The sequence below is a fragment of the Triturus cristatus genome, chromosome 12, assembly GCF_964204655.1.
Source record: "Triturus cristatus chromosome 12, aTriCri1.1, whole genome shotgun sequence".
Taxonomy (NCBI): domain Eukaryota; kingdom Metazoa; phylum Chordata; class Amphibia; order Caudata; family Salamandridae; genus Triturus; species Triturus cristatus.
The window spans coordinates 290,319,351-290,347,102 of NC_140595.1; the positions used below are offsets into that span (position 1 = coordinate 290,319,351).

The 27,752-nt window shown below is 47.3% G+C and overlaps 1 protein-coding gene across 3 annotated transcripts in view; it reads left to right on the plus strand.

Annotated features, from left to right (window-relative positions):
* Positions 1-27,752, plus strand: part of KATNB1 (katanin regulatory subunit B1) — a 558,599-nt gene that overhangs the window by 80,477 nt on the left and 450,370 nt on the right. For all 3 annotated transcript variants that reach the window (XM_085640093.1, XM_085640095.1, XM_085640094.1), the window contains exon 5: positions 5,351-5,481. In XM_085640093.1, the coding sequence (XP_085496219.1) occupies positions 5,351-5,481 (131 nt within the window). The remainder of the gene's footprint in view (positions 1-5,350; positions 5,482-27,752) is intronic.

Here is a 27,752-nt window from a genome sequence, read left to right on the forward strand (position 1 = left end):
CTGGTCCCCTTTCTGTTGCTTATTACTGTATTTTGGTGTTAAACTGGTACTTATGATGTGAAACCTTTGCTCCTGCAGTGTTAACCTGTGTAAAAATGAGAAAATAAGGAAGTAATGCACATTTTGGGCCGAATAATTTGCCTTTTCTTTGTCTATAATTTGCTCTTTCGCTGCCGCATAATTCCAGTGACCCTGTAAATCATCTATACTGGTAGAAATTACATGTTAAGAGCACTTGTTCTGGAGATACGCAAAGTCAGGATTTAAAACGTGTGGGGGTCCACAGAATTCAGGGTTTGGGATTCTCTTTACTAGTATACATTTATCACTACCCTAAGAGGCCTTATAAAAAAAGTAGATTGAAGAAAACGACAGTGCATTTCTTGCAGTTTGCGTGCAGCTGTTTGGGACTGGTTTATAACTCACTGTGCCGCTGTACAAGGATTGTACATATGACCTGCGGGTAACACAAGGACCTCTGCGGAAAAGCCGTAACCCTCTGAGCTACCTGAATAAAGCAGAAATCAGTGACCTCCGTTTTTCGTTGTGCTTTACAGCTGGGACATGAACCCTCTTTGCTGTTTTATGATGACGCAGACCCTTGACTGGTCTGTACACAGATCTCTGCAGCAAATGCATTAACCACCGGCAGGGCTTCAAGTGGAATGAAAAAAACTAGGGGGTCTCTCACAGGAGGGTGGTCGCGGTAATTAAGGGTGTGTCTTAAAACACCTAAACTAAAAATCTGTGCTTAGCATAGTGTGCCACCGACTGGTATTTTGCTGCTTCTGTCCTTACATCCGTCATTACAATCGAAAAAGAATGGAAGTTCAGCGGATCTGAGTTTATTGTTTCACTTGAACGCTCATTTCCGGGCTTTTCAGGCTTCAAGACAACAACAGTGTCCCTTCATACACAAACCTCTCTCTCCCCCCCCACCCTCCTTTATCAGTAGCTGCCAACCTGGCACTTCAGTGCTATCAGGAACGCACACTCGCCCAACAAAAATACCCCTAGCAAACAAACCCCTTTCTTGTTTAACGTTGACTCTGGTCTCCCTGGCTTCAAAAAGCACATGCAATTTATTTACTTATTTATTTTATTTAAAAGGTTTTGTATAGCGCGAACATGACCGCGAAGGGTATCGGAGCGCTTCACAGTAATGGAAGGGGGAGCCAAGTAGGGGAACGTTCCGGTAAGAGAGGCTACCATTTTGAGCTAATAAAATTGTAACTAAATGCAAGCAAAATATAACTTGCTAAGGTAAGGCAAAACGTTACTTAATAGGTAAGGCAAAGAATCATAGACATTAACAGTTGATAGGGGAAAAAAATCGGACATTGCGAAAACAGATGAGCCATGATCCAGTTAAGGCAGGAATTTCTTCATTAGGATTGTTTTTACTTCCTGTTTGAAAGTCGCCGTGTAGGGGATTCTGCAAATTTCCGGATGGAGAGAGTTCCAGATCTTGGGTGCCGCACCCGAGAAGGCTCCTAGTCTCGTTTTCTTTTTGCGAAAAGTCTGCAGTTTGAGTAGCAATGAGTTAGCAGGATGAGTTGAGTGAGATGAAGTCTTCAGAAGAATTGATTTTCAGATAAAGTTGCGTGTCATCCGCATACATATGGAAAAAAATGTTCATGGATGATAGAACATTTGCTAGTGGTTCCAGGAAAAGATTAAAGAGTATAGGAGAAAGGGCAGACCCTTGTAGGACCCCCATAGACACTGCAGATGGATGGGATAAGGTATGGTTCACCTTAACTCTTTGGGATCTATTGTGAAGGAAGGAAGGAAGAGAAACCTTGCAGTATGAAGCCGGAGAGGCCCATCCTGTGTTCCAGATTAGCTAGAAGGTAAAAAGTAAAAAAAATAAAAATAAAAAAAAAGTAAATTGAGAGATATACTGCTGCTTTTAGACTACAAAGACAGAAGCATTGGCCTGCAAGACTATCAGAAAAGCAGAGCTGCGAGGAGGTTTCAGACCAGCCTAGTGGGGCTCTGCCGCCCGAGGAGGGGCCGGGGAGTAGTGCATGGTGCGGGGACCCCTTTTTTGTATGCAGGGCTCTCCCTCAGCTCTGAACAATGGCTGCTGCCGGCTGCTCACAGCTCTCTTCATGTGGCTGCCTCAGCGCCGGCTCAGGCAGCTGCTACTGTTGTGTGCAGCCCCTCTGTGGGGGCATGGAGGCCTCGCATACACACACACTGTCTCAGGGAAGGAATGAAAAAAAAGCATTTGCAATGCAATAGGTCTCGCTTTTACGCGAGACCTATTGCATTGCAAATGGTTGGCATCACGGACAACGGGAGAGAGGGGAGTCGGGGGGGGGGGGGGAGAATGCACGGACAATGGGAGGGAGGGTGGGTGGGGGCGAGAAGGCACGGACAACGGGAGGGAGGGCTGGCGGGGTAGTAGGGGGAGAAGTCACGGACAATGGAAGGGCAGGAAGGGGGTATGGAGAAGGCACGGATAACAGGAGGGAGGGCAGGTGGGGTGGTGGGGGGAGAAGGCACGGACAACGGGAGGTCGGCTGGAGGGTGAGAGAAGGCACCAAAGCATGTCCAGCCTGCAGTAGGAGAACATCATTACTAAAGAAAATAGTGCTCGCAGTCTAAATAACAGGTCCTGTGTAACAGCCAAAGTAAAGGGGCCAGTCGCCATGGGAGGTGACAAATGAAGAGGAGGCGGTACTAAGAAGGGACTAACGGGCCTATTTACAAATCAGAAGCCAGCATTTAGGACAGACGATTACAAAAGCCAATGGCAAATATGGGCGGAGAGTGGGTGTGGCTTCTATTCGACGTAAAAAAAGGAAATGTAGAAACACACATTGACTTTTGACCTCTGTCTCTGAAAGCAGAGCACATGTGACAAGATTTAAAGGAATCTTTATTGCTCACAAAGGGAAAGAGCAATAAAAATGCCTTTAAATCCTTGTTATCATGTCACATTTGCTGGCTTTCAGAGACCGAGGTAAAAATTCAGTTTGTCTTCCTACATTTATTTTTCTTTCTGTGACTAAAGTTAGAGGATTTTGTAAAGTGAACTGTGTGACAATTGAACTGTGCAAAGCATGTTAAATGAAAGGCTGTAAGGTGTCAGGCTTTTTTCTAACACAATATTGAAATAGCTAAAATATTTTTATAGGATCAAAACAAATTAGAACACTTTTGTTGGTGATGTGCAAATTTAAATATTTCTGCTGAAACCCAATTTCCAAACATTATTTATGCGATATTATCAATAAAACTACGTGTTAGTGGGAAAGTTTTGTCGACATTTCAATGAACAATATGCTATCTGTAAATGACGGTGTACTACCACATCATGCTTTGGTATTATATTTATGAAAAGTGAGTTTTTAAACATGAACTGGAAATTATTACTGCTCCTACCCAGATGAAGATGCTATTAGTGAACTAAGAGGCAAGCCAGGGAACATGTGTACCCTATATATGGGCTTGATTCTTGTTCTACATGGAGCAAACAGTTAGTCTGGTAAATAAAGAGTTTTTTTGTACAGCAGAAATAGTGGACTTACATATTTGAAGGTGCTCTCTTGAGTGATAATAAAGAAAAAGACGGCTCCATAAGAAAGTATTTGCCTAGGATCACACAATTTGAGACCAGTTCACGGGGCAAATACATTACAGTTAGGTCCAGTAGATTATTAAAAATAGTAGATCTCCAGGTCTAGTAACATTTTATGATTTTTTGAGCCCTGAGGGATGATGGAAGAGAAGTAAGGATGATGGGTGGGTGAAGAGTAGGGATGAGAAGTGGAGATGTTGGATGAGCAGTGGGAATGTTGGATGAGATGTAGGGATAAGTAGTGGAGATGAAGGCTAAGAAGCGGGATAAGAAGTAGGGATAATGAAAGAGTAGTAGGGATAATGGATGAGAAGCAGAGATGAGAAGTAGGGAGGATGGCTAAGAAGCAGGGTTGAGAAGTAGAGAGGATGGATGAGCAGTTGGAATGAGAAGTAGGAATGATAGAAGAGAACTAGGGAAGAGAAATCGGAGCGATGGATAGAAGTGAGGAAAGAGGATGTCTTAAAATGGATGCCATACCAGCCTTTGCTCAGGGTGCGCACTGCAGCAGTTACAGGCCCCAGGTCCGCATCAGCGCAGGTTTGGCGCTTGTAACGAGGATCAGGTCACCACACCGGCACTTGGGTCCATAATCAGCTAGGACTGCAGCTTCTAAAAGCCTAATAAACTGCATCAGACACAAGAAGGGATGTCACCCACACCCTTGAATTTTCAATGCGATAATGCAATATCCGATTCTAATTGTAGATGAAATCATTGCTGCTTAATTTGCACAGGTTAAGCAGTGTTTCCTCTGAGTGAGTTAACGCAGCATATGACTGAAGTTTGTAAGAGGGGTGCCAGAAGCTGAATGATGGAGCATTTTGTCGACTACCTTGCCAGGCCACACCCCTCCTCAAATAGTTTTAGGTTATAAAATTATACTGAGGGTCACCCACTAGAGGGTAGGAGTGCAACTAAAGAATTGTGAGGATTACCCACCAGAGGGTAGAAATACAATGATGCAATGTTTCTTTTGTATGCATTACATTGATGTGAAATGTGTCCAGAATATAACTGAGTAATTCCTTTGATTACGAAGACAATAACAATGATCTACAGTCTTCCTTCTCCTGAAAAAAAGAAAATATGGTCAATTGAATAACCGTATACAAATAATTTAATAGAGAAAATACCGTTTTAGCCTTCAGTAACTCCTGCACTACGAAACACATCATTTTTTTAAAAAAAAGAGATTGTGTTACCATTTTTGATTAAATAAAATAAATGTCTAACCACATTTGAGCGTAACTCTTCATACTTGCAAAAAGAGCAAGTATTTTATTTTTTGGAATACAAGAGGGAGAGGACCAGGCCCTTGAGTTCGCATTGACAATAATAGTAGCTGTGTGGTATAAAGCAGGTGTTGCTTGGAATTTGCACACACATCCCAAAATATATTTCATCTATTCAGAGAGAGACTCTTCATCTCCTTGCTGAGGTCACAGTACAACTATGCACTTTAGAAGAGCTAGGGGATTGCTTATTGAAATAATTTATCTCTATCTCTAAAATAAAGTCACAGGAAAACTACTGTTTATCAGAAGAATTCCTTAATCTGTTTTTCACTCATCTTGTACATTCACACTCCCTATACATGGCGCAGTCTGTCACATGCCTTCTAATCACTCTATATCCTTTCCATTCTCTGCTAATACCCTTGCCATATCATCTCACTCTTTGAGTTTTTCTCTTAAAACACATTGTAAGGTCAAATGTTTTAAAGTGATTGTCTTTTTCTTTCTCTTTTTTTTTTCACAGAAGAGTTTGTTGCTCATAGAGGCAATGTGTCTGCGGTGGCGCTGGGTAAGGCTTCGGGGCGCCTCCTGGCCACTGCAGGAGATGACTTTTGCGTTAACGTGTGGAATGTCAACAAGCCAAACTGTATTATGGTGAGTTAAAAAACAGTTGAAAAAAGATTGCAGCCAGTATTGTTTCTCTTCTAGGGCTTTGTGCTACTAGGCAGAGGATCTTCATTTAGTCTGAGTGCTTGAAAGTGTGAGGATTAGTAGGGTGCCTTCAGCAGACTATTCTGTCCACAATGGGAAAGAATTGTCACTGATGCATCAAAGACAAAGGTAGCCATTAGACTTGAGAGCCTGGGCAGGGAATGCTGCACTCCACCACAGGAATTTCCACAGTGTCTATTAGACATTACGGGAAAGAGGCAGAAATGGTTTATTTAAAACAGTTATTGTTTTAATCACCTCTTTGAAAACATAATACTCTGCTCGAGCTACCAGTGAAATTCCAACTATAGGACACAAACAGCTGAGGCTAATGATTCGAGATAAAGGATACCTCCTTCCTGCATCATAGTAATGACATATACTCTCTTTTGCCAAATATGGATGTGAAATCAAAAGTTAGGTGGCTCACTCTTCACTTTGCAGAATAACATTTATTTTAGTACATTGCTTTTTTGAATAATGCCAGAGCAGCCTAGTGAATTACAAGTACAGTATGTTTCGAGATATATTGGCTAGGGTCATTTAAGTAAAGGGAGCATACTGTGTAAGTTATTGGAACAGTTGAATGTAATGGTGCACAGCTATAGCCTTTTCAGGCTCTGCCTCTGGGCAGTTGGGATTGCCTCCATCAGGTTCTTTGCTCTAGGATGGTGGTTGAAGGGGGTATGAGGGAAAAAGTCTGCACATTTGGCAGAGGGAAGAGAGGACGGGGTAAAATGTTCTATTTTGTCTTCTGTTAGAGAGATGGGGTGCCTGGCACATAGTGGTGGAGGCTAAGAGCTGGGTTACATGGCACAGCAGCTATCAATTCAAGATGGATTTGGTCATGTTCACAGTAATCACCTACGAAGAGAGAGCTGAATACCACACCCAAGCGTGTTGGGGTATTATTTTCCTGTATGTTGATAGAATTGGGTCACACAGCTTTAGACCTATTTAAGTGATGCACATTTAGTGCACTCAGTTCAGAGGCAACTGTGAACCTAATTGTAGTTCTCCAGTATTGGGGTGTCTTTCATAGATTCACATGCTTGAATATTCCCCGTCGTCGAAGTGGGAGTCCCACGGTACATAACATAGCAATGTAGTAATAACATAAGCCTAATAGGCATAAAAGAAAGTAAAACCATAGAGTTTTTATGGATAGACAGCTTGTCACATCTATAACATATTACTGTCATTATGTTTTAGTCCAAAATCCAGCCAATCAGGCGTCCGCACCCTCTAGAACCCTCTCCCCAGAGGCTCAAGCCCTCAGATTTTCTACCGCACGTCGTGTGAAGGGAGTCTCCCTGAGCTTGCTCAGTTTTTCTTCTCATATCTCCTCAGAAGATTACCTCTAAGATGTCTACATCCAAGAAATCCCTCTTCAGACCTTGTGGAAGTTGTGGTAAACTGAGGCTTCATTCTGAAGACCCTCACAAGAAATGTATTTATTGCGTATATCCTGAACATCAGGTAAAGGATTGTAAAATTGGTAGAACCTGTTCTGAGAAAACTTTAAAGGACAGAGAAGGGCGTCTCCTTCTGTGGCTACAGAAGTTGAAGACTTCAGAAAATTCTCTTTCAGATGTGGAGAGTGTGTCTTCAATAAAAACTGCTCCCTCCTTGAAGAGAACAAGTGACTCTCAGAAGGTTTCTCCAAGACCTAAGGTGGTGAAGAAACATCATTTCTGATGGATACATCTGCCAGTGGATTCCTCACCTTGTGAATATCCCCTGCGCCAGCATTCCACTGAACTTTTCTTCCCCAGCATTCCACGTCGACGTGGGCGACGTCATAATACACCGGCTCCGCTCGCGGCTCCGATCGACGTCACCGGAGCCATAAGAAGCCCACGTCGGCGTGATGACGTCAGTTCCCTTTTTTCCGCGCCTTCGACGCGCAACGGTTTTTCTCCAGTGCTACTTTGTAGTTTGGTCGTGTATCTCTGTTTATTCGACTATGTCTTCGACTAGGAAGTCGGGCTTTAAGCCCTGTAGGGAGTGTGGAGGCCTGATGTCGATTACGGATCCTCACCAGAATTGTTTATGGTGCCTCTCCTCGGAACATGATGTGGAGGAGTGCGGATGCTGTAAAAGCATGAACCCGAAGGCACTCAAGGAAAGGAAGACCAAGCTCTTCATGAAGAAGATTGGTGAGGAAAAAAGAGGGAGGAAGAAGGAGAGATCGAAGAGAGAGTCATCGACTTCGAGGTCGAAGAAACACCATAAAAAAAGTAAACATTCTAGACGTCGATCCTCGAAGTCCAAGAAATCGAAGTCGAGGTCGGCTTCGTCTCATCGACGTCGGAGCCAAGGTTTGTCTCCTTCTCCTTCACCTTCAAGGTCTCCGGAAGGTTCTCCTTCGAGGAAGCAGACTCCGAATCCGTCTCCGACGAGGTCTTCGGCTCCGTCTAAGACGTTGACTCCGGTTCGCGTGGAGTCGGATGCTTCTATGCATGAGGAGCGGGAAGAGTCGGTTCCGGTACCTGAGGATTCGGAGGCTCCAGTGGAGGATATTGCGGAGCCGGTGCCGGAGGCCCCACAAGAGGTTCCTTTGCCTCAGTTTCCGGCCCCAGGTACGGATTCGGCTAATTTCTTGAATGCTTTGTATGGCATTTTTAATAGGGCGGCCTACCCATCCGGAGCACCAGCTGGTCCCGTGGGTCCGATGGCCTTTACAATGGGGGTGCCACAGCAGTATGCTCAGGCCCCCTTTATGCCCTTTATGCCGATGGCGCCTTCTTGGCAGTTTCCGGCGCCGTCTGGGGATCCGATTCGACCTCGGAAGGTTCGACAGGCTTCGGAGCCTTCTTCGACGCCGAGACTGGCTCCATCGACGCCGAAGCCGACTCCATCGACGCCGAAGCCGACTCCATCGACGTCGAGGCTGACTCCATCTGCGCCGTGTCTGGCGCCGTCGACGCCGGTTCCTCTGGTTCCTCCGACGCCGCGTACGACGTCGCCGACGTCGGTTCCCAGAATCCGGTCTAGGAGGGAAGCCCAGACGTTGTTGGAGGAAAGAAGATATCGAGAGGTGGAAGAAGGTGAGGTTGATTCTTCTTCGGACGTATTTGAGGGCATTGAGGAAGCCAGTGGGCTGGATACGACCCCAGAGTGGGAACATACATCTGCCAGGTCTTCTCCACCTCATGAGTTGGCTCCCTATCACGTAGTGCTAAAGAAAGCAGCGGAGCTTCTGGATTTACAGCTGCCTTCTGTAGAGTACAAATCCAACCTGCTCACAGAAGTGTTACATTCTCCGACTTCGACATCGGAGCCCTTGTTGCCTTTCAATGAGGCCATATTGGAGCCGGTATTAGAGGTATGGAAGAAGCCCCTTTCTTCTCCTGCAGTGTGTAGACAGGTGGCAAGAAGGTACAAGGTTGCACCAGGGGATCCTGACTTTTTATCCACTCATCCGTCCCCGGACAGTTTGGTTGTGCAGGCTTCATGCTCCAAGCATGCTTCCGGTGCCTTTCCTCAGTCTCCGGCTGACAGGGAGTCTAAAAAGGCTGATCAGGCAGCCAAAAAGACCTTTTCGACAGGAAGCATGGCGTTAAAATCGACTAATGCTACGTGCCTGCCGGGGCGTTACGTGCACGCTCTAATGGATTCCATTAAGTCCTTGGCTCCTAAGTTGCCTGAAGGGGATAAGTCATCCTTCATGGAGGTTGTAGCGGACACTCGGGCGGCTGCCAGGCAAGTTATCCAGTCAGGGTTGGATACTGCGGACTCCGTGGCAAGGATCATGGGGTCTTCTGTTGCTGTGAGAAGGCAGGCTTGGCTCCGTAACTCTGGTTTCTCAGCGGATGTTCAAGCTACGTTGGTCGATCTTCCATTTGATGGTCAGAAGCTGTTTGGGGAGAAAGCGGACTCTGCCCTTCAGCGTATTAAGGACAGCCGATTGACTGCAAAATCCTTGGGCCTGCAAGTACCGGCAAAGGGTTCGACCTTTCGAAAATTTAGGGGCTTTGGGCGATCGTCTTTTCGCTCTTACCGGCAGCCCCAGCAGCAGCAGCAGCAGCAGCAGCAGAATCCCCTCTATAAGTCCTATAGAGGGAGGCAAAGGGGTCGGAGAGGTTCTGGACGCAACCCCTCTTCTTCCTCCTCCTCTGCTCCCAATGAGGCCTCAGGGAAGCAGCCCTAGATCCCCCCATCCTGGATCATGTAAGGCCTGTGGGGGGTCGGGTGTCCTACTTTCTACGGGGTTGGAAATCGGTTACAACAGACCTTTGGGTTTTGAACCTCGTGGAGACTGGGTACGCCCTTCCCTTTCGGGAGTTTCCTCCCCCTTACCCTCCTTGCTCGGAAGACCATCTGCTTCTCTTGCAGAAAGAAGTTCTAGCCTTGCTTCAAAAGGGTGCGATAGAGGTGGTTCCAGAGCAGGAAAGGGGTCAGGGATGCTACTCCCGTTATTTCCTGATTCCCAAAAAGGACGGCAGATTGCGTCCAATCCTGGACCTCAGAATCTTGAATTTTTACCTGAAGCAGGAGAAATTCAAGATGCTGACCCTTGCGCAGGTTCTTCAAGCGTTGCAGCAAGGAGACTGGATGGTGTCGCTCGACTTGCAGGACGCGTACTTCCATGTCCCAATCCTGAAGTCGCACAGGAAGTATCTCCCTTTTACGGTTGGGTCGCAACATTACCAGTTTGCGGTCCTCCCGTTTGGTCTTACTACCGCACCTCGAGTCTTCACAAAGGTGATGGCAGTGGTGGCTGCTCATCTCAGGAGGTCGGGGATTCCGGTTTTTCCCTACCTGGACGACTGGCTTCTGAAGGCAGAGTCCCCAGAGATGGTGCAGCGTCATCTGCAGGTGACAACTCAGCTGTTGTTCGACTTGGGTTTTTCAATCAATGTGCCCAAATCTCACCTGGTGCCCTCTCAACGCAACCTGTTTATAGGGGCAGTACTGGACACTACTGTGTGTCGAGCATTCCCTCCTCCTCAAAGGATTCTCGACATTCAGGAGATGGTCCCTTTATTCCACAGTGGAGCGGTTGTTCCAGTTCTGAAGGTCCTTCGCCTGCTCGGTCTGTTCGCTTCCTGCATTCTGTTGGTCAACCATGCACGCTGGCACATGAGGGCGCTCCAGTGGTGCCTCCGCAAGCAGTGGTATCAGCACAACGGGGATCTCAGGGAGTCAGTCAAGATCTCCAGAGAAGCTGCAGCGGATCTGTCTTGGTGGAGTGTAGAGGGCAATCTGTCGCAGGGAAAGCCCTTCCATCTATCTCCATCAGTGGCCACAGTGATAACGGACGCATCCACCTTAGGGTGGGGTGCGCATCTGGGGGACCTGGAGATCAAGGGTCTGTGGTCTCCAGAGGAAAGGTTGCTTCACATCAACCTTCTGGAATTGCGGGCGATTCGTTTGGCGCTCAAGGCCTTCCTCCCTTCCCTTCGCGGTCAGTCGATTCAAGTCCCGACAGACAACACGACCGCGATGTGGTATGTCAACAAGCAGGGAGGTGTGGGGTCTCTTTGTCTTTGCAGAGAGGCCTTACGTCTATGGTCCTGGGTTCAGGACCATCAGATTTGTCTGATGGCAAATCATCTGGCCGGGGTGCTGAATTTGCGTGCGGACAGTCTCAGTCGGCAGTTCTCCATCCGGAGGTAGTTCGTCACGTCTTTCGGACGTGGGGAACTCCTCGGGTGGATCTGTTCGCCACTTTCGAGAACACGCACTGCCCGTCATTCTGCAGTCTCCAGTTTCTGATGCAGGGGGCGTTGGGGGACGCGTTTCAGTTGAGTTGGGGCTCACGACTCCTTTACGCGTTTCCTCCCATACCCTTGATTCCTCGGGTTCTGAGGAAGATTCGCCAAGACCGGGCCCAAGTCATATTGGTCGCCCCGGATTGGCCAAGAAGGGTGTGGTATACAGATCTTCTCCACCTCTCCTCGTGCCCTCCGCTCCGTCTCCCTCTGAGGGCAGACCTCCTCTCACAGTCGGAGGGGCAGGTTCTACACCCCCACCTCCAGAGCTTACACCTTCATGCCTGGAGATTGAACGGGGCAACCTGAGTTCCTTCTCTCTCCCACCTGATGTGGTGGATGTTATTTTATCGGCCAGGCGACACTCCACCAAGTCCGTTTACTCCTACAGGTGGTCTAAATTTGTAAAATGGTGTGGAGAGGTCCGTTGACCCTTTAATAGCCCATCTTTCTGATGTTCTCCAGTTTGCTCTTTACTTGGCTCAGCAGGGCTGTGCTGTGGCCACGGTTAAGGGCTATCTTTCGGCCTTATCGGCATTTCTGTGCCTCCCAGATCAACCTTCACTATTTAAATCTCCGGTTGTTCTGAGGTTCATCAAGGGCCTTACAAACATGTTTCCTCCTACTCCATTTGTAATGCCTCAGTGGGACCTTAATCTTGTTTTAACCTTTCTAATGGGGTCCCCTTTTGAGCCTCTTCATACTTGTCCTTTGAGGCTGTTATCATTTAAGGTGGTTTTTCTTGTGGCCATAACCTCGGCAAGGAGGGTAAGTGAGCTTCAAGCTCTTAGTTCCAAACCTCCGTTCCTTACTCTGCATGCTGAAAGGATGGTTCTCAGGACCAGGGCTGCTTTCCTGCCAAAGGTAGTCACTCCGTTTCATTTGGGGCAGTCCATTACTCTCCCTGTTTTCTACCCTCCTCCTCACCCTTCTAAAGAGGAAGAAAGGCTCCATCGTTTGGACCCGAAGAGGGCTGTTAGTTTTTATCTGGATAGAACCAAGGACTTTAGCCTTGATGACCAGCTCTTTATTTGCTACATTGGTCGTTCTAAGGGGAAAGCGGTGCACAAGCGCACGCTGTCAAGATGGATAATTCTGACCATCAAGATCTGCTACGCCCTGGCTGGTAAGACTCCTCCTGATGGCATTAGAGCGCATTCAACTAGAGCTAAAGCCTCTACATCTGCTTTGGCCCGGGGTGTTCCTGTGGCAGATATTTGTAAAGCCGCGACTTGGGCCTCCCTCCATACTTTCGCAAAGCATTATTGCTTGGACTCTGAGATGAGGAGGGAGGGTCACTTTGCGCGCTCTGTGTTACAGGACTTTCTGGTATAGGAAGGTGGACACCCTCCTCCGGGAGTGGGGACTGCTGTGAAATCTATTCACAAGGTGAGGAATCCACTGGCAGATGTAGCCATCAGAAGAACAAGTTACTTACCTTCGGTAACGCTTTTTCTGGTGGATACAGTATCTGCCTGTGGATTCCTCACTGACCCACCCGCCTCCCCGTTGTCCACCTTTGTATACCATGGAATAGGTCTTGTTGGAATCTTTTTATACTTTCTTGTACATTTGTAGGAAATGCTTGTTTATTTAGCATTCTTTTCCTTTATATGCTATGCATATGTGTTGGTGTATTGTATACTGTGTATACTTTGAGTCTGTCGTTAGTCCACCTGTTCGCCTCGAAGGCACGGGGAAAAAATGGGTGGAACTGACGTCATCACGCCGACGTGGGCTTCTTATGGCTCCGGTGACGTCGATCGGAGTCGCGAGCGGAGCCGGTGTATTATGACGTCGCCCACGTCGACGTGGAATGCTGGGGAAGAAATGTTCCGGGGAATGCTGGCGCAGGGGATATTCACAAGGTGAGGAATCCACAGGGAGATACTGTATCCACCAGGAAAAGCGTTACCGAAGGTAAGTAACTTGTTCGTTAATAAGCCCACTACCCAACCTTCAACTTCAAAAGAGGTGATATCTTCCCCCAGGAGTCTATCTGAATCCTTTACGCCCCCGAGATCTGATACTCAGGCGTCAAAGACTCCATCTGCGCAGTTTTTACCTCAGAAACTGCCTCTCTCGTCGACGAGCTCATCAACGCTTCCTCCGTCGACGAGAGCTGCCGTCGTCGCATCTACGTCGACGACTTCAACCTCTTTGTCTATGAAGCCGGCTATGATCCTGTCGTCTGCGTCTTCACCGTCGACGTTGGTATCTGTTAAAATGAGACCCATTTCGTCTACAGTGCCTTGAACTTCGTCGTCGACGGCAATCAAACATAGAAAGAAGCATACGTCGTCGACGGTGGCTTCGTCGTCGACGGTGGCTCAACGACGACTTTCATCGTCAGCAACAACGGCTACGATTCCATCTCAAGATCTGATACCACTAAGGGCTTCAAACTCTTTGCTTCAACGACGACATTCCTCTTTGGATACCCTAATACCAATTAAAGCTCCTTCTCAGCCTCCAGAAGTGCTATTTTCATTTGACGATGAGGAATCCGAGGATGATAGATTTCGAGCTGCTCGCAGTCCCTCTAAACTTCTAATAAAGTGTCAGAAATCTGATGATGATGATGACAACTTACAAGAGGACGATTTCGCTACTTGTGACACACACCCAGCTCCAGAACTTCCTATGGCACAACTGCCGTTGAGTCTTATTTCCAACCTTCAATATATGTTGGATGATTACAACCACCGTTTTCCACGTTCTGTGCAGACTTCTCCAACGCCGCAGATACCTCCACAACCTTTTTCAAATAAGGAAACAGAGGCCACACCTACGTCGGCGACAAGAGTTCAACATCTTGCGGTTCCTCAAATCATAGAAGAAGACGTTGGTGACGAGCAGGATGATGCTGCTGACAAAGAAGAAGGTGAGCTGGATGACGGTTCCTTTCTTTCTGAATGGGACATCTATCAAATACAAACACCATCTCCTGCTGGTCCAGCTCCTTTGGATTCTCCACCGGTTGACACTGGTGGTTTTCATTTGCTCATGGAAAGAGCAGCTAAAAGATTCCACCTTCCTATGACCACCAGGGAGGAGGATTGTTTCCTATATGATTTTAAGGATCAACCCCAAAAGCAGGTCCGTTGTATTCCAATTATCGATTTTATCTGGCAAGAAGGCCTCAAGCTGATGCAAACTCCTAACTCCATTCCAGCTATCCTTCCTAGGATAGATAAAAAATACAAAGCCTCTCCAAATTCTCCTGCTTGTCTAATTTTGCAAGCAAAGCCTGATTCCATCATTACTCAGGCAGCTCAGCGTCAATCCAGAAACCCATCATCTCCTTTGTCTGCACCACCAGATCGAGAAGGTCGATGCCTGTATGGTATAGGAAAGACATTTTCCACTATGGCTGCAACAACAGTACGAGCAGCCAATTCTTTAGCGATCCTGGGCCGTTACGACTGCCAAACGTGGTCTGAAATTTCATCTTTTATAGACCTTATCCCTGAAACATCAAGGCCAGAGGCATTAAAAATTCTCCAAGAGAGGGAAAGAATTTCCTCGGAAATTATTGATTGCGCTATTGATGTATCCTCTACTGGATTCCGTCTTTTGGCTGGTGCAGCAGTCCTCAGGCGTCAGGGCTGGTTACGGGCCACGTCTTTTCGTCAGGAGGTACAGACAAAAATACTGGACATGCCTTACGACGGTGAATCATTGTTTGGCCAGCATATAGACGATGCCCTTCAAACAATTAAAAAGGACACTGACACTGCTCGTGCTCTTGGGTCATTACAATTCAAAAAGCAGTCTTTTCGAGGCGCAAGAGGTCGTGGTTCCTCTTCTTCCTTTCGAGGAAATTCGAATCAGTACAGACAAAGCCAGAACTGCTACTCCCAGAATCAGAAGTCATATAGGCAACAGCATTCTTCCATCTACAGGCAGTACAGAAGAAAATCCTCTTATAGAGGAAAGGATTCCTCCAAGAAACAATGACTCGCACCACACACCGTCGCAAAATCCTCCCGCTTTTTCAAAACGTGGAGGTCGAATCTCCCACTTCTACTCCAAATGGTCACAAATTACTACCGATCAATGGGTTCTAGATATTGTGCGCAGGGGACACGCATTGGAATTCGTAAAGATTCCTCCCAATACTCCACCAAGAGGTCCCCCTCCTGCTCACCTAAAAGAACTCTTGAATCAGCTGAAAATGTTATTGAGAAAGGGCGCGATCGAAGTGGTGCCAAACCTACAGAAGGGCAGGCGGTTCTATTCAAGGTACTTCCTCATACAGAAAAAGTCGGGAGAATGGCGTCCCATTTTGGATCTACGTGCTCTAAACAAATACATCAAGACACAAACGTTTCGCATGTTGTCCCTTCAAGAGGTACTCCCTCTTCTATCCCAAGGAGAGTTTATGACAACTTTAGATCTTCAAGATGCTTATTTTCCTCTTCCCATACTGCCGATACACAGAAAATTTCTCAGATTCAGTGTGGCCGGAAAGGATTTCCAATTCAAGGTTCTGCCATTCGGCCTTCGTTCCGCTCCCCGAGTGTTTACAAAGGTCCTTGCACCGGTGGCAGCTTACCTTCGTCTACAAGGAGTGCAAATCTTTCCATACTTAGACGACTGCCTACTGAAGGCAAAGTCGTTCGAACTGGCATCCAAACAAACTCTTTTATGCAGGTCCCTCTTCCAATCTCTGGGCCTCACATTTAACATGGGAAAATCTCAGTTTCTCCCAGCTCAAAACAGACTGTTCTTGGGAGCCATTCTAGATACCAGGCAAGGGAAAGCTTTTGTGTCGCATGAAAGACGTCTACGTCTTCACAATTTAGCGACTTCTATCCATCTAAAAGAGTTTCTGTCCAACAGTTGAAATCTTTCCTAGGGATGTTGTCCTCGTGCATTCCTCTAGTCCCTCACTGCCGCCTGAAAATGAGGCCTGTCCAGGAGGAATTGGACAAACAATGGGCTCAAGTCTCAGGAACTTTCGACGACTTAGTCAGTGTCACACATCGACTAAAAAGAGCTCTTTTATGGTGGACTCACGGAGAAAATATCTCATCAGGACGTCCGTTTGTGGCGGACACTCCACTATTCACCCTCACGACCGATGCATCTCTAGAGGGTTGGGGCGCCCACTTACAAGGACTGACCGTGAAAGGCAAGTGGTCCGTTCAACAAAAGACAAGACACATCAACCTTTTAGAGTTACTGCCCATTTTTCTGGCTCTGAAAGCTTTCCGAACCATCATTCAAGGAAGCACGGTGCTGATCCGTATGGACAACACAACGTGCATGCACTACATCAACAAACAGGGAGGCACAAGGTCCGTCTTGTTGTCCCTTCAGGCTCAACAAATTTGGAATTGGGCGATTCAACATCACATCGTCCTCACAGCAGTTCATGTTCCGGGAGCGTTGAACAATCTTGCGGATTCCCGAAGCAGATCATCCACGACCAATCACGAATGGGAATTACACCAACCCATTCTGGATCACATTTTTCAACTATGGGGTTCCCCAAATCTGGAACTGTTCGCAACATATCTGAACCGCAAATGCCTGTTCTATGCAAGTTGGCTTCCCAAACCAAGGTCATGCGGGAATGCCTTTTTGATGAACTGGTCAAAAATATATGCTTGCGCTTTTCCACCAATACCTCTAGTCCCCAAGTTCTGCGGAAAATGAGAAAAGAACTCTGTCGCATTATTCTTATAGCCCCCCGGTGGCCTCGACAAATCTGGTTCACGGAACTACTGCTCCTGTCTCAGTGCGATCCGATCATTCTTCGCCCTCTTCCAAATCTTTTGACCATGGAACATGGCCAAATTTGTCATCCCGATCCTGGATCTCTTCATTTAGTGGCTTGGAACCTGAGCACTATGAGTTTGTAAATTTGGACATTCCTTTAGATTGCAGAGAAGTCTTGGCTAAGGCTAGAGCACCTTCAATGGTGAAAACCTATAAACTCAAATGGAAAAGGTTCTGTCTATGGTGCAGTGAAGCTCAAGTACATCCTATACATTCCAAGCCAGAACATCTTTTGCCTTTCTTTTTGCACCTAGCGAAATCAGGCCTCTCATACTCTACCCTTAAGGTTTTCCTAGCAGCAATCTCATGATTCCGACAAGATAGCTCTAACTCACTTTACTCGTCGAGTAATTCAACAATTTTTCAAAGGTCTTTTTCGAATGTTTCCTCCGATACGTCGGCCACCTCCACCTTGGCATCTAAACATTGTATTGGCACAGCTCATGAAACCACCATTTGAGCCAATCCATAAAGTCAGTCTCAAATATGTTACTTGGAAGACTTCTCTACTCCTGGCTCTTACTTCCTCCCGCCGGGTTAGTGACTTGCAGGCCTTTACTACTAAACCACCTTTTCTTCAATTTACTAAAGACTCTGTCCTGCTCCGCACCAGTCCGGCCTTTATCCCCAAGGTGCCATCGGATTTCCACCTCAATGAGCCGGTTGTTTTAAAAACATTTTTTCCAAATCCTCAAACTCCAGCAGAGAAAACGCTTCATTCTTTGGATGTCAAAAGATGTCTCAGATTTTACCTTCAGAGAACAGCTACTATTCGTAAGAATGACCAACTCTTTGTGGCTTACGGACGGATGCGAAAGGGTCATCCGGTCACCAAACAAACTATAGCACGCTGGATATCTTCTACTATTGCCTTTTGCCATCAACAAGCGGGAAAACCACTTGCATCAAACGTTCTAGCGCATTCCACCAGGAAGGTTTCTTCTTCTACTGCACTATTTGCTGGGGTGCCTCTTCAATACATCTGCAGGGCTGCAACAGGGTCCAGCAGACACACCTTTACGAGACACTACTGTCTGGATGCTGCAGACAACACGGACACGGCTGTGGGACAGGCAGTCCTTCGTAATCTTTTTAAATAAAGATGAGCCTCTGATGCTTCCCTCCTCCTGTATACAAGGTACATTTATTATGTATGTATATATATATATATATATATATATATATATATATATATATATATATATATATATATATATATATATATATATATAATATATTATATTTTATATGCCTATAGTCTTTTGCACTGGGTATTGCTATTGCTTTGATTCTTGTGTACCTTGTATTATTCTGATATCACTGCTCACTACTCTTGTTCAAGCATGTGAATCTATGAAAGACACCCCAATACTGGAGAAGAACAAACGTTACTTACCTGTAAACTGTGGTTCTCCAGTATTGGTGTCTTTCATAGATTCACATGCGACCCACCCACCTCCCCTCAGAGGCTCCCATCATGTATTTGACTTTTATGTCACACTTGTGCTACGAAAATCTGAGGGCCTGAGTCTCTGGGGAGAGGGTTCTAGAGGGTGCGGACGCCTGATTGGCTGGATTTTGGACTAAAACATAATGACAGTAATATGTTATAGATGTGACAAGCTGTCTATCCATAAAAACTGGTTTTACTTTCTTTTATGCCTATTAGGCTTATGTTATTACTACATTGCTATGTTATGTACCGTGGGACTCCCACTTCGATGACGGGGAATATTCAAGCATGTGAATCTATGAAAGACGCCAATACTGGAGAACCACAGCTTACAGGTAAGTAACTTTTGTTCATATATCAGAATGAGATATATCGTGCAAAGAGTCCAGGGGTTTCCTTATGAGTGGACAGGGGCTTGCTTTTAGCAATCCCAAGGTGCTCTTCTTGGGGGGGGGGGGAGTAGTTTGGTCGAGCAGCCTTAGGCTTATCAGAGGAGAGTGTAAGACATTTGCAAATACACACAATAGTCAATAAATGAGCAACACGACTCTAAGGATCCACTCAAATTTATGACAATATAACGCATATATACTCCAGAACTAATTCGATCAGGTAAGTACGTTTTGCAATAGAAATACTTTTGTATTCAAGAAGTCGACACTGTAATTTTTAGAAGATGCAATATTATCCTATGGGAGGAAGAATAAGCAAGACATTCAGGTACAGTACAGCGACTTATGGGACCAATCTCCCGGAGTTAAGGTGAGTGGTGGGCAACATCCAAGGCAGCACCATCAGTACACCACCAGCGGTACTAGAGAGGCCGGGCGCAAGGTGTAAATTAGCATTGGGAACCTAATGCATTTCAGTGGGGATCGATCTTTGTAAAAAGAGGCTGCAGCTCTGGCTAGGAAGCTAGACGGGCTGAACCAGTAGGGGGGCTCAGGCCTCATGATGCTCGGGACTTAGGGGCTCCTTTGGTCCTCTTCTCCAGGGGCAATAGGTGCAGAGGTGTCTTTAAGCATCAGGTTTTCTTTACCAGTAGGAGTCTCGGTAGAGGGGGCCTGCATGCAGAGGCTGCTGGCGATGCCAGGGAGTCCATGAGAAGCAAAACCTCAGTGGACACAGTCTCTGGATGGCTGGGGGACCACGCTGACACCGTTGGCCCACTTCAACTCTGGTTTGAGGAGAGGGGTGCGGTGGTGTCCTTAGGCATCTGGTTTCCGCGGTCTTGAAGTCCTCTCATGTTTCTTTGGGTTGCTGTAGCGATCACCCATAACACAAGGCTTCGTTACACACCCATGCCAGGTTTTCGCCACTTTCACAGTTTGTGCCCCAAAGACTACGATTCCCAGCAGGCCATGGGGCGCATCTCCACGCCTGCAATACATAAGCTCCGCCACCAGGAGGGTAAGGTGCTTGACAACAAGAAGCATATCAGGATTGTAATGGCGGATGGTGCTCCCCGTCGGAATTCAGCTAGAAGCATTGCCGCATATAGTCCAGTGTCGGGCCGTGTCCCGTCTCCTTAGAGAACCTCGAGGAAGAAGTATCCGAGTCCCATCTCCTCACAGGAAGCGTGAGCGAACCTTCGAAAACCGGAGTCGGGTACCGCGGAGAATTGCTCCGTAACAATTCCCCTGCTTCTCCGAGTTCCTTCCCCGTGTTTGCAGCGTTCTGTGGCTTTTCGTGCCTTCCGTGTACAAACATTGAGTGCAGGAGGAACGAGAAGTCCCGTTCGTATTTCCCCGTGTGCGCTGTGATAGAGTGCATATTTCGAGACTGTTATTTCATTTCCTAGAGTTAGAAAGGGCCAGATAGAATCATTTAGTATTCACGCGCATACTAGCAGCAAGACTTTGGACCGAAGTTTGATTTATGAGGAGTTTGGCATGAAGTGGTTTCTATCCGGCTGCCATTGTACTCCGTTCTAGATACCCTTGTGTTGGTTCTTTATCACCGCGATTTCATTTGTTCTGTTTTCCCTTCCTGTGCAGTTTGTCTTGACCCGGGACTGAGTGAGACGACATCACTGTCCCCGCTCGACGAACAAAGGCTATTTCGGGAATCCTTGCGGTGTCAAGGACCGTCGCCATTTCGGCTCAGCCAGAAACAAGCATAGGATTGCACCCCTTCCTTAAGTTTCCCCTTCCCTGCATCCCCCAGATAGCGTCTCTCGCAGGAGGGTTTTCTATTCCTCTGTTGGGGGCGCTGTTCAAGGGAGTCAGGGAACAATTCATCGTCCCTGCTGGAGCCCTGGAAATAAGGTTAGTGGCGTTATCTGTAATACCGTGTGCTGCTGACAACCTGACAATCCTGACAGTTTGTCAAGCCCACGAAAAGACGCACAGCCCGGACGATGGATACCAATACGGTATTGGCTTCCTTGTTGGAGAGTCTGACGGCTCTGCAGCAGGAGGTGCAAACCTCCAGAGTAGAGGTACAGACCTCCAGAGCAGAGAATTACAATTTGCATAAAGACGTAAGCTCGTTAAGAAGGGAAGTAGCGGGTATTTCACGTAGAGGCCCGGGGGAGGGTTCATACATCCGACCCGCTACTCTGCCCCCTCCTGTATCGTCTATACACACTCCCAACCCTGGCAGTTCAGGAGTGGGGTTTTTTACCCCAAATCTGCATCCACCCTCCACGTCGGATACGGTGCCTACAGTACATATAGTGCAAAACACTAGTATCCCCTTGGCACCCCCAGAAAGGTTTTATGGGGATCCGAAGAAGTTCGACACCTTCTTGAATCAATGTCGACTTCATTTCCTCTGTAAACCCGCCGTGTTCCAGGACGAGGAATCGAAGACGGCCTTTATGATGTCGTATATGGGCGGAAACGCCGCCAGTTGGACTATTCCTCATATGGAAAGAAACGATCCGATCCTCCATGACTTCCAAGGCTTTTGCCAAGAATTAAGGAAACTGTTTGATCGGAAGAATCATATGATGACCTTGGACCGCGAACTACTCACCTTACGGCAAGGATCTCAAGATCTCCTCTCCTACATCACATCATTTAATCGATTGGTGGTCGAAACGGAATGGCCCCCGGAGAAAAGAATCACTCTGTTTTACCAGGGGTTGAGAGGGGAACTGAAGGACGTCCTCGCTCAGGTAGTCCAACTGCCTCCAACCTGCGAAGAGCTCATCGACCTGACAGTGCAGTTAGATCATCGCTTGCTGGAACGCAAAGGGGACAAGACTAAGAGTGAAACAAGAGCACCTTATCTACGTTCGAGAGCAGTTCTGGACGACCAGTCCAAAGCCCTGGAGGGACCCGAACCAATGCAGTTGGGAGGAATTCGAGGCCCTCTATCTCAGGAAGAGAGAGACAAACGGAGGAGATTAAAACTATGCCTCTATTGCGGTAAAGGGGGCCACTTCATAAGGGAATGCCGAGCCCGAACCACAGGAGACAGCAGAAACACTAGTCCGCGAGGGCTATCTGCTCCCCGACGAGAAGAGCCGACGGAAAACTGAGGGGCCCAAGTCAGGATGAGGTCTCTGGCTTGAGCAGGTCACCTAACATGATCTCGTCGGTGTTAGCTAACACACAACAATCCGCCGTGGCACACCTCCATATTGCCGTGGCTTTATGGATTCCCGCCTCAGACAAAGTTCAAGTGGACGCTTTGCTGGACTCAGGAGCCACAGGTAATTACATCGACCAGGAATACGCACTCAGAATGGGAATCCCATGTGTAAAGAAGGACTTCCCAGAACTTGTGAAATCTGTTGATGGAACGCCGCTTTCTTCAGGTATGGTACGATTCCGTACCCCGATCCTTCGCATGGCCATAGGTGCGGACCATTATGAAGACATCCACTTTGATTTGATAGACGCACCACAGTTCGGGTAAATTTTAGGAATGCCTTGGCTGACCTTGCATGATCCTGTAATCAGTTGGACCGCTCGAACGATCGCCATGTCATCAATGTACTGCCAAGAAAATTGCAAACCAGTTGACGTTTGTCCTACAGACTACGAGAGTACACCAGCGACATACCTTGCCACCGCCTGCACTTCAGAGAAATACTGTTGTTCTACGATTCTTCCAGACGAGTATCGGGTGTACCATACTCTGTTCAACAAACAACAAGCAACACGGTTGCCGCCCCATCGACCCTATGATTGTCGTATCGATCTGATACCAGGAGCGGCCATTCCTTGCAGCCGAGTGTACGCTTTAACGGAACCCGAAACACAGTATTTGAAGACCTATCTGGACGATAATCTGGCCTCTGGGTTCATCAGGCATTCCTCGTCTCCCGCATCCTCTCCACTTTTTTTTATACCGAAGAAGGATTGCGAGGAGTTGCGAACGTGCATTGACTACCGTGCACTCAACAGGGTGACTATTAAGAATCGCTACCCCCTGCCCTTAATCCCGGTGCTTCTGGATCAATTAAAGGGGGCACGATATTTCACGAAGCTCGACCTCAGAGGAGCCTATCACCTCGTGAGGGTTCAGAAGGGGGATGAGTGGAAGACGGCCTTCAGAACCAAGTTTGGGCTCTATGAGTATCAGGTGATGCCCTTTGGGCTCTGCAACGCCCCCGCGGCTTTTCAGTTTTTTATGGACGAGGTGTTGCGAGGGTATTTAGACACGTTTTGCGTTGTCTACATCGATGACATTTTAATCTACTCCTCTACCCTCACGGAACACATCACTCAAGTGAAAAAGGTGTTGGAGAGACTTCAGCAGCATTCCTTGTATGCCAAACTGGAGAAATGTCTCTTTCACGTTACGGAAGTGGCATTTTTAGGTTATATCATCTCCCCTCAGGGGTTTCGCATGGATCCAAGAAAGATGGAAGCGATCACCCAATGGCAAACCCCTCAGAACGTAAAAGCAGTGCAGAGTTTTCTCGGTTTCGCCAATTTCTATCGGCGATTCATAAAGGATTTCTCTGCAGTGATTCAACCCATCTCCAGCCTACTAAGAAAGAAGGTTCCGTTTGTCTGGGGGAAAGAGGCAGCACACTCATTTCAAATACTGAAGAGCAAATTCACGCAGGCCCCCGTCTTGCGCCATCCGGATCCACAACTTCCTTTTATTCTGGAAACAGACGCTTCCCAACATGCCTTAGGAGGTGTACTCTCCCAGCGACACCCCGACAGCGGCCAACTTCACCCAGTGGCATTCTACTCCAAAAAACTCTCTCCCAGTGAGATCAATTACACCATCTCCGACAAAGAACTGCTAGCGATCAAAAGAGCATGTGAAGAATGGAGACATTATCTACTGGGTGCCCTTCACACCATTGAGATTTACACTGATCACCGGAATTTATTGTTTTTAAAAACGGCAAAGGCCTTGACCCCTCGTCAACTGAGGTGGACCCTGTTCTTTTCGGACTATGATTTTGTGATCAAATACCGACCGGGACCTCAGAACGGGAAGGCGGATGCGCTCTCCCGTATCGGGGAATCAGAAAACACAATGGCTCACGACCCGATGCTACAACCGCTCATACTCACAGAAGTCGAAAATCCTCAACGATCCCTGGCACTGCTAACTTCCCCGGATTTCCTTGAGGACGTGAAAATCTCCTTGACGGATGTAGACATCCCTGCTTGGATCCAGGAGGAACCGGAACACAGATCGGAAAGGGACGAATTGGTCTATCACTACCATGCTTTATACATCCCTCACAAGACACAACAACGTCAAGTATTGGAATGGGCGCATGATTCAGTACTGGGAGGGCATCAAGGGATCTACAAAACCATTGCCTGTGTGGAACGCTCCTTTTGGTGGATGGGGTTACGCCAGGATGTCAAAGACTATGTCAAGAATTGTGTGGTGTGTGTACAGGGAAAAGCTACCCACAACAAACCAACGGGATTACTCCGTCCCTTATTGATTCCCCCGTCTCCCTGGCACACCCTCTCCATGGACTTCATTGTTGAAATGCCCCCCAGTGAAGGGAAAACAGTAATCCTGGTGGTAGTCGATCATCTTACCAAGATGGGTCATTTCATCGCCCTCAAGGGGTTACCCACGTCATCTGAACTGGCTTTGATATTTCTCCAACAGGTGGTCAGAGCACACGGACTTCCAAATGTGCTTATAACTGATAGGGGAACGCAGTTTACCTCTCGCTTTTGGAAATCCCTCTGCAAGATATTGAATATGGAAGCACGACTGTCCTCTAGTTACCATCCCCAAACTGATGGCAAAACAGAACGCCTAAACCAGACATTAGAGCAATATCTCCGCTGTTTTACCATGCAAAACACCTTACATTGGCCCACATTGTTATGGTTGGCAGAGTTCGCCTACAATAACGCAACACATTCCACATTGGGTTGTTCTCCTTTTTTTTGTGTTTATGGTCATCACCCCAATATGCTCCCTTTTGAATGGCCAGCTCAGTCCCCGGTACCCAGCATACACGAACACCATGCACATCTCAGAGCGATCTTGATAGAAGCCAAACAGAACCTAGCCAGAGCTCAGGAGGCCCAAAAAACCCAAGCCGATAAGAAAAGGTCCAAGGAACCCGAGTACCAAGTGGGGGATAAGGTTTGGCTTTCAACAAAGAACTTACACTTAAGGGGTATAAATAAACTCAAACCCAAATACATAGGGCCGTATGGTATTGAGGAATGTATCAACCCTGTAGCCATGCGATTGTCTCTACCTCACTCATGGAAAATCCATCCGGTTTTCCATGTGTCCCTTCTTCAACCCTGCTTACCCGGTATGAGGTTACCCCGGAAGCCAGTACCCGTCGATATCGATGGGCAGGAGGAATACGAGGTAGAGGAGGTCCTAGATTCCCGTTTGGTACGCGGGCGAATACACTACCTGGTGGACTGGAAAGGCTATGGGGTGGAGGATAGGACTTGGGAACCGGAAGACAATTTGCATTGCCCCGAATTGCTTAAGCGCTTTCATGAGGCTTATCCGGGCAAACCGGGCCGACCGCCGAGTCGTCGGTCCTTGAGAAGGGGTACTGTAGCGATCACCCATAACACAAGGCTTCGTTACACACCCATGCCAGGTTTTCGCCACTTTCACAGTTTGTGCCCCAAAGACTACGATTCCCAGCAGGCCATGGGGCGCATCTCCACGCCTGGAATACATAAGCTCCGCCACCAGGAGGGTAAGGTGCTTGACAACAAGAAGCATATCAGGATTGTAATGGCGGATGGTGCTCCCCGTCGGAATTCAGCTAGAAGCATTGCCGCATATAGTCCAGTGTCGGGCCGTGTCCCGTCTCCTTAGAGAACCTCGAGGAAGAAGTATCCGAGTCCGATCTCCTCACAGGAAGCGTGAGCGAACCTTCGAAAACCGGAGTCGGGTACCGCGGAGAATTGCTCCGTAACAATTCCCCTGCTTCTCCGAGTTCCTTCCCCGTGTTTGCAGCGTTCTGTGGCTTTTCGTGCCTTCCGTGTACAAACATTGAGTGCAGGAGGAACGAGAAGTCCCGTTCGTATTTCCCCGTGTGCGCTGTGATAGAGTGCATATTTCGAGACTGTTATTTCATTTCCTAGAGTTAGAAAGGGCCAGATAGAATCATTTAGTATTCACGCGCATACTAGCAGCAAGACTTTGGACCGAAGTTTGATTTATGAGGAGTTTGGCATGAAGTGGTTTCTATCCGGCTGCCATTGTACTCCGTTCTAGATACCCTTGTGTTGGTTCTTTATCACCGCGATTTCATTTGTTCTGTTTTCCCTTCCTGTGCAGTTTGTCTTGACCCGGGACTGAGTGAGACGACATCACTGTCCCCGCTCGACGAACAAAGGCTATTTCGGGAATCCTTGCGGTGTCAAGGACCGTCGCCATTTCGGCTCAGCCAGAAACAAGCATAGGATTGCACCCCTTCCTTAAGTTTCCCCTTCCCTGCATCCCCCAGATAGCGTCTCTCGCAGGAGGGTTTTCTATTCCTCTGTTGGGGGCGCTGTTCAAGGGAGTCAGGGAACAATTCATCGTCCCTGCTGGAGCCCTGGAAATAAGGTTAGTGGCGTTATCTGTAATACCGTGTGCTGCTGACAACCTGACAATCCTGACAGTTGCCTACAGGATGTAGGGGAACAGGTCTGCTGTTCCAGGGGAGTTTTGGTTCCTGGGTGAAGTGCTGGCAGGTCTCCCAGGTTTTGGTGACTCAGCAGCTGCAGGACAAGTCATCTTTAGGCGCAATTATCGAAGTCCGCAGGCAGGCCGGCAGGGCTGGTGCCAAATCAGTTGTTGGATCTTCTGTTCTTGCTGTTTGCGACTCTTCACATCCACCTTCTTTTTTCCAGTTGGAACAATCCGTTTCTCTTGCCTAGGGCTCTCCTAAATACTGAATTTAGGGGTGTTAAGGCAGTGTAGGGTAGTAGCCAGTGGGCTGCCGACCCTTGGGGTCTCTATGCCCCCTATATGACCACTTCCTGTGGGAAGTGGACATAACTCTCGGATGTGAAATTCCTATAGCCCGACACCCAGGACATATTGTTTGGGGTCAAGGGCAACAAGTTTTCATGTGTATTTTGTCCTGGGGACAAGTAGGCCCAACCCCCTACAGCACACACCCTTTGGCTTCCAGCTTATAGTACCACATTATGGATCAGGGAAAGTCATTGCCTGCAGTTAAGGTAATATTTGTGTCCATGTGTTAATGCTGTTCAAACTTGTATTTATGGTTCATAAATGCAAAGCCTTTATTATTAGGGTGAGCGCTTTAAGTAAAAGTTGTAAGCTCAGACTGCACTACTGACAGTGGTTGTAGTATAATAATGGGTACACATGTTTTCAATGTTTAGCAATGTGAGGATATGTATACAGCTCCCAGAATGTTCTCTGATCAGATGCAGATATTTGCATAAGCTTGAAAGCAAGATTGATATTCTTTGCTTTCAAAATAAAATGTTAACCAAAAAATTCAAAAACATTTCGCTAAACTGCTGTAAAAGTTTAGGTACCATTTCTGTGCAGCATCAAAATGTGTTGATGTATGCTAGTAATTCCCAAAAATATTCAAACGTTCTCAACGTGACCATGAGCTTGAGAAGTAGAACACTTTAGTGAACTCCATGCAGTTTCACCTGTGCAGATAAGCGCACTATCTGGGAATCACCCTTACATGCGGCCTCCATGACTGAGGAGAGCAATTTCACAATCCCACTATAAAATTGTTAAAACTGGCACTGCTGGCTAGGACATTCATTAATTATCAGGGATTGGTAGTGTTACAGCCTTGAAGATGTTAATTCTCCCCAACGTCCTTTATATGTTCTGCACACTCCTTCTGGGGA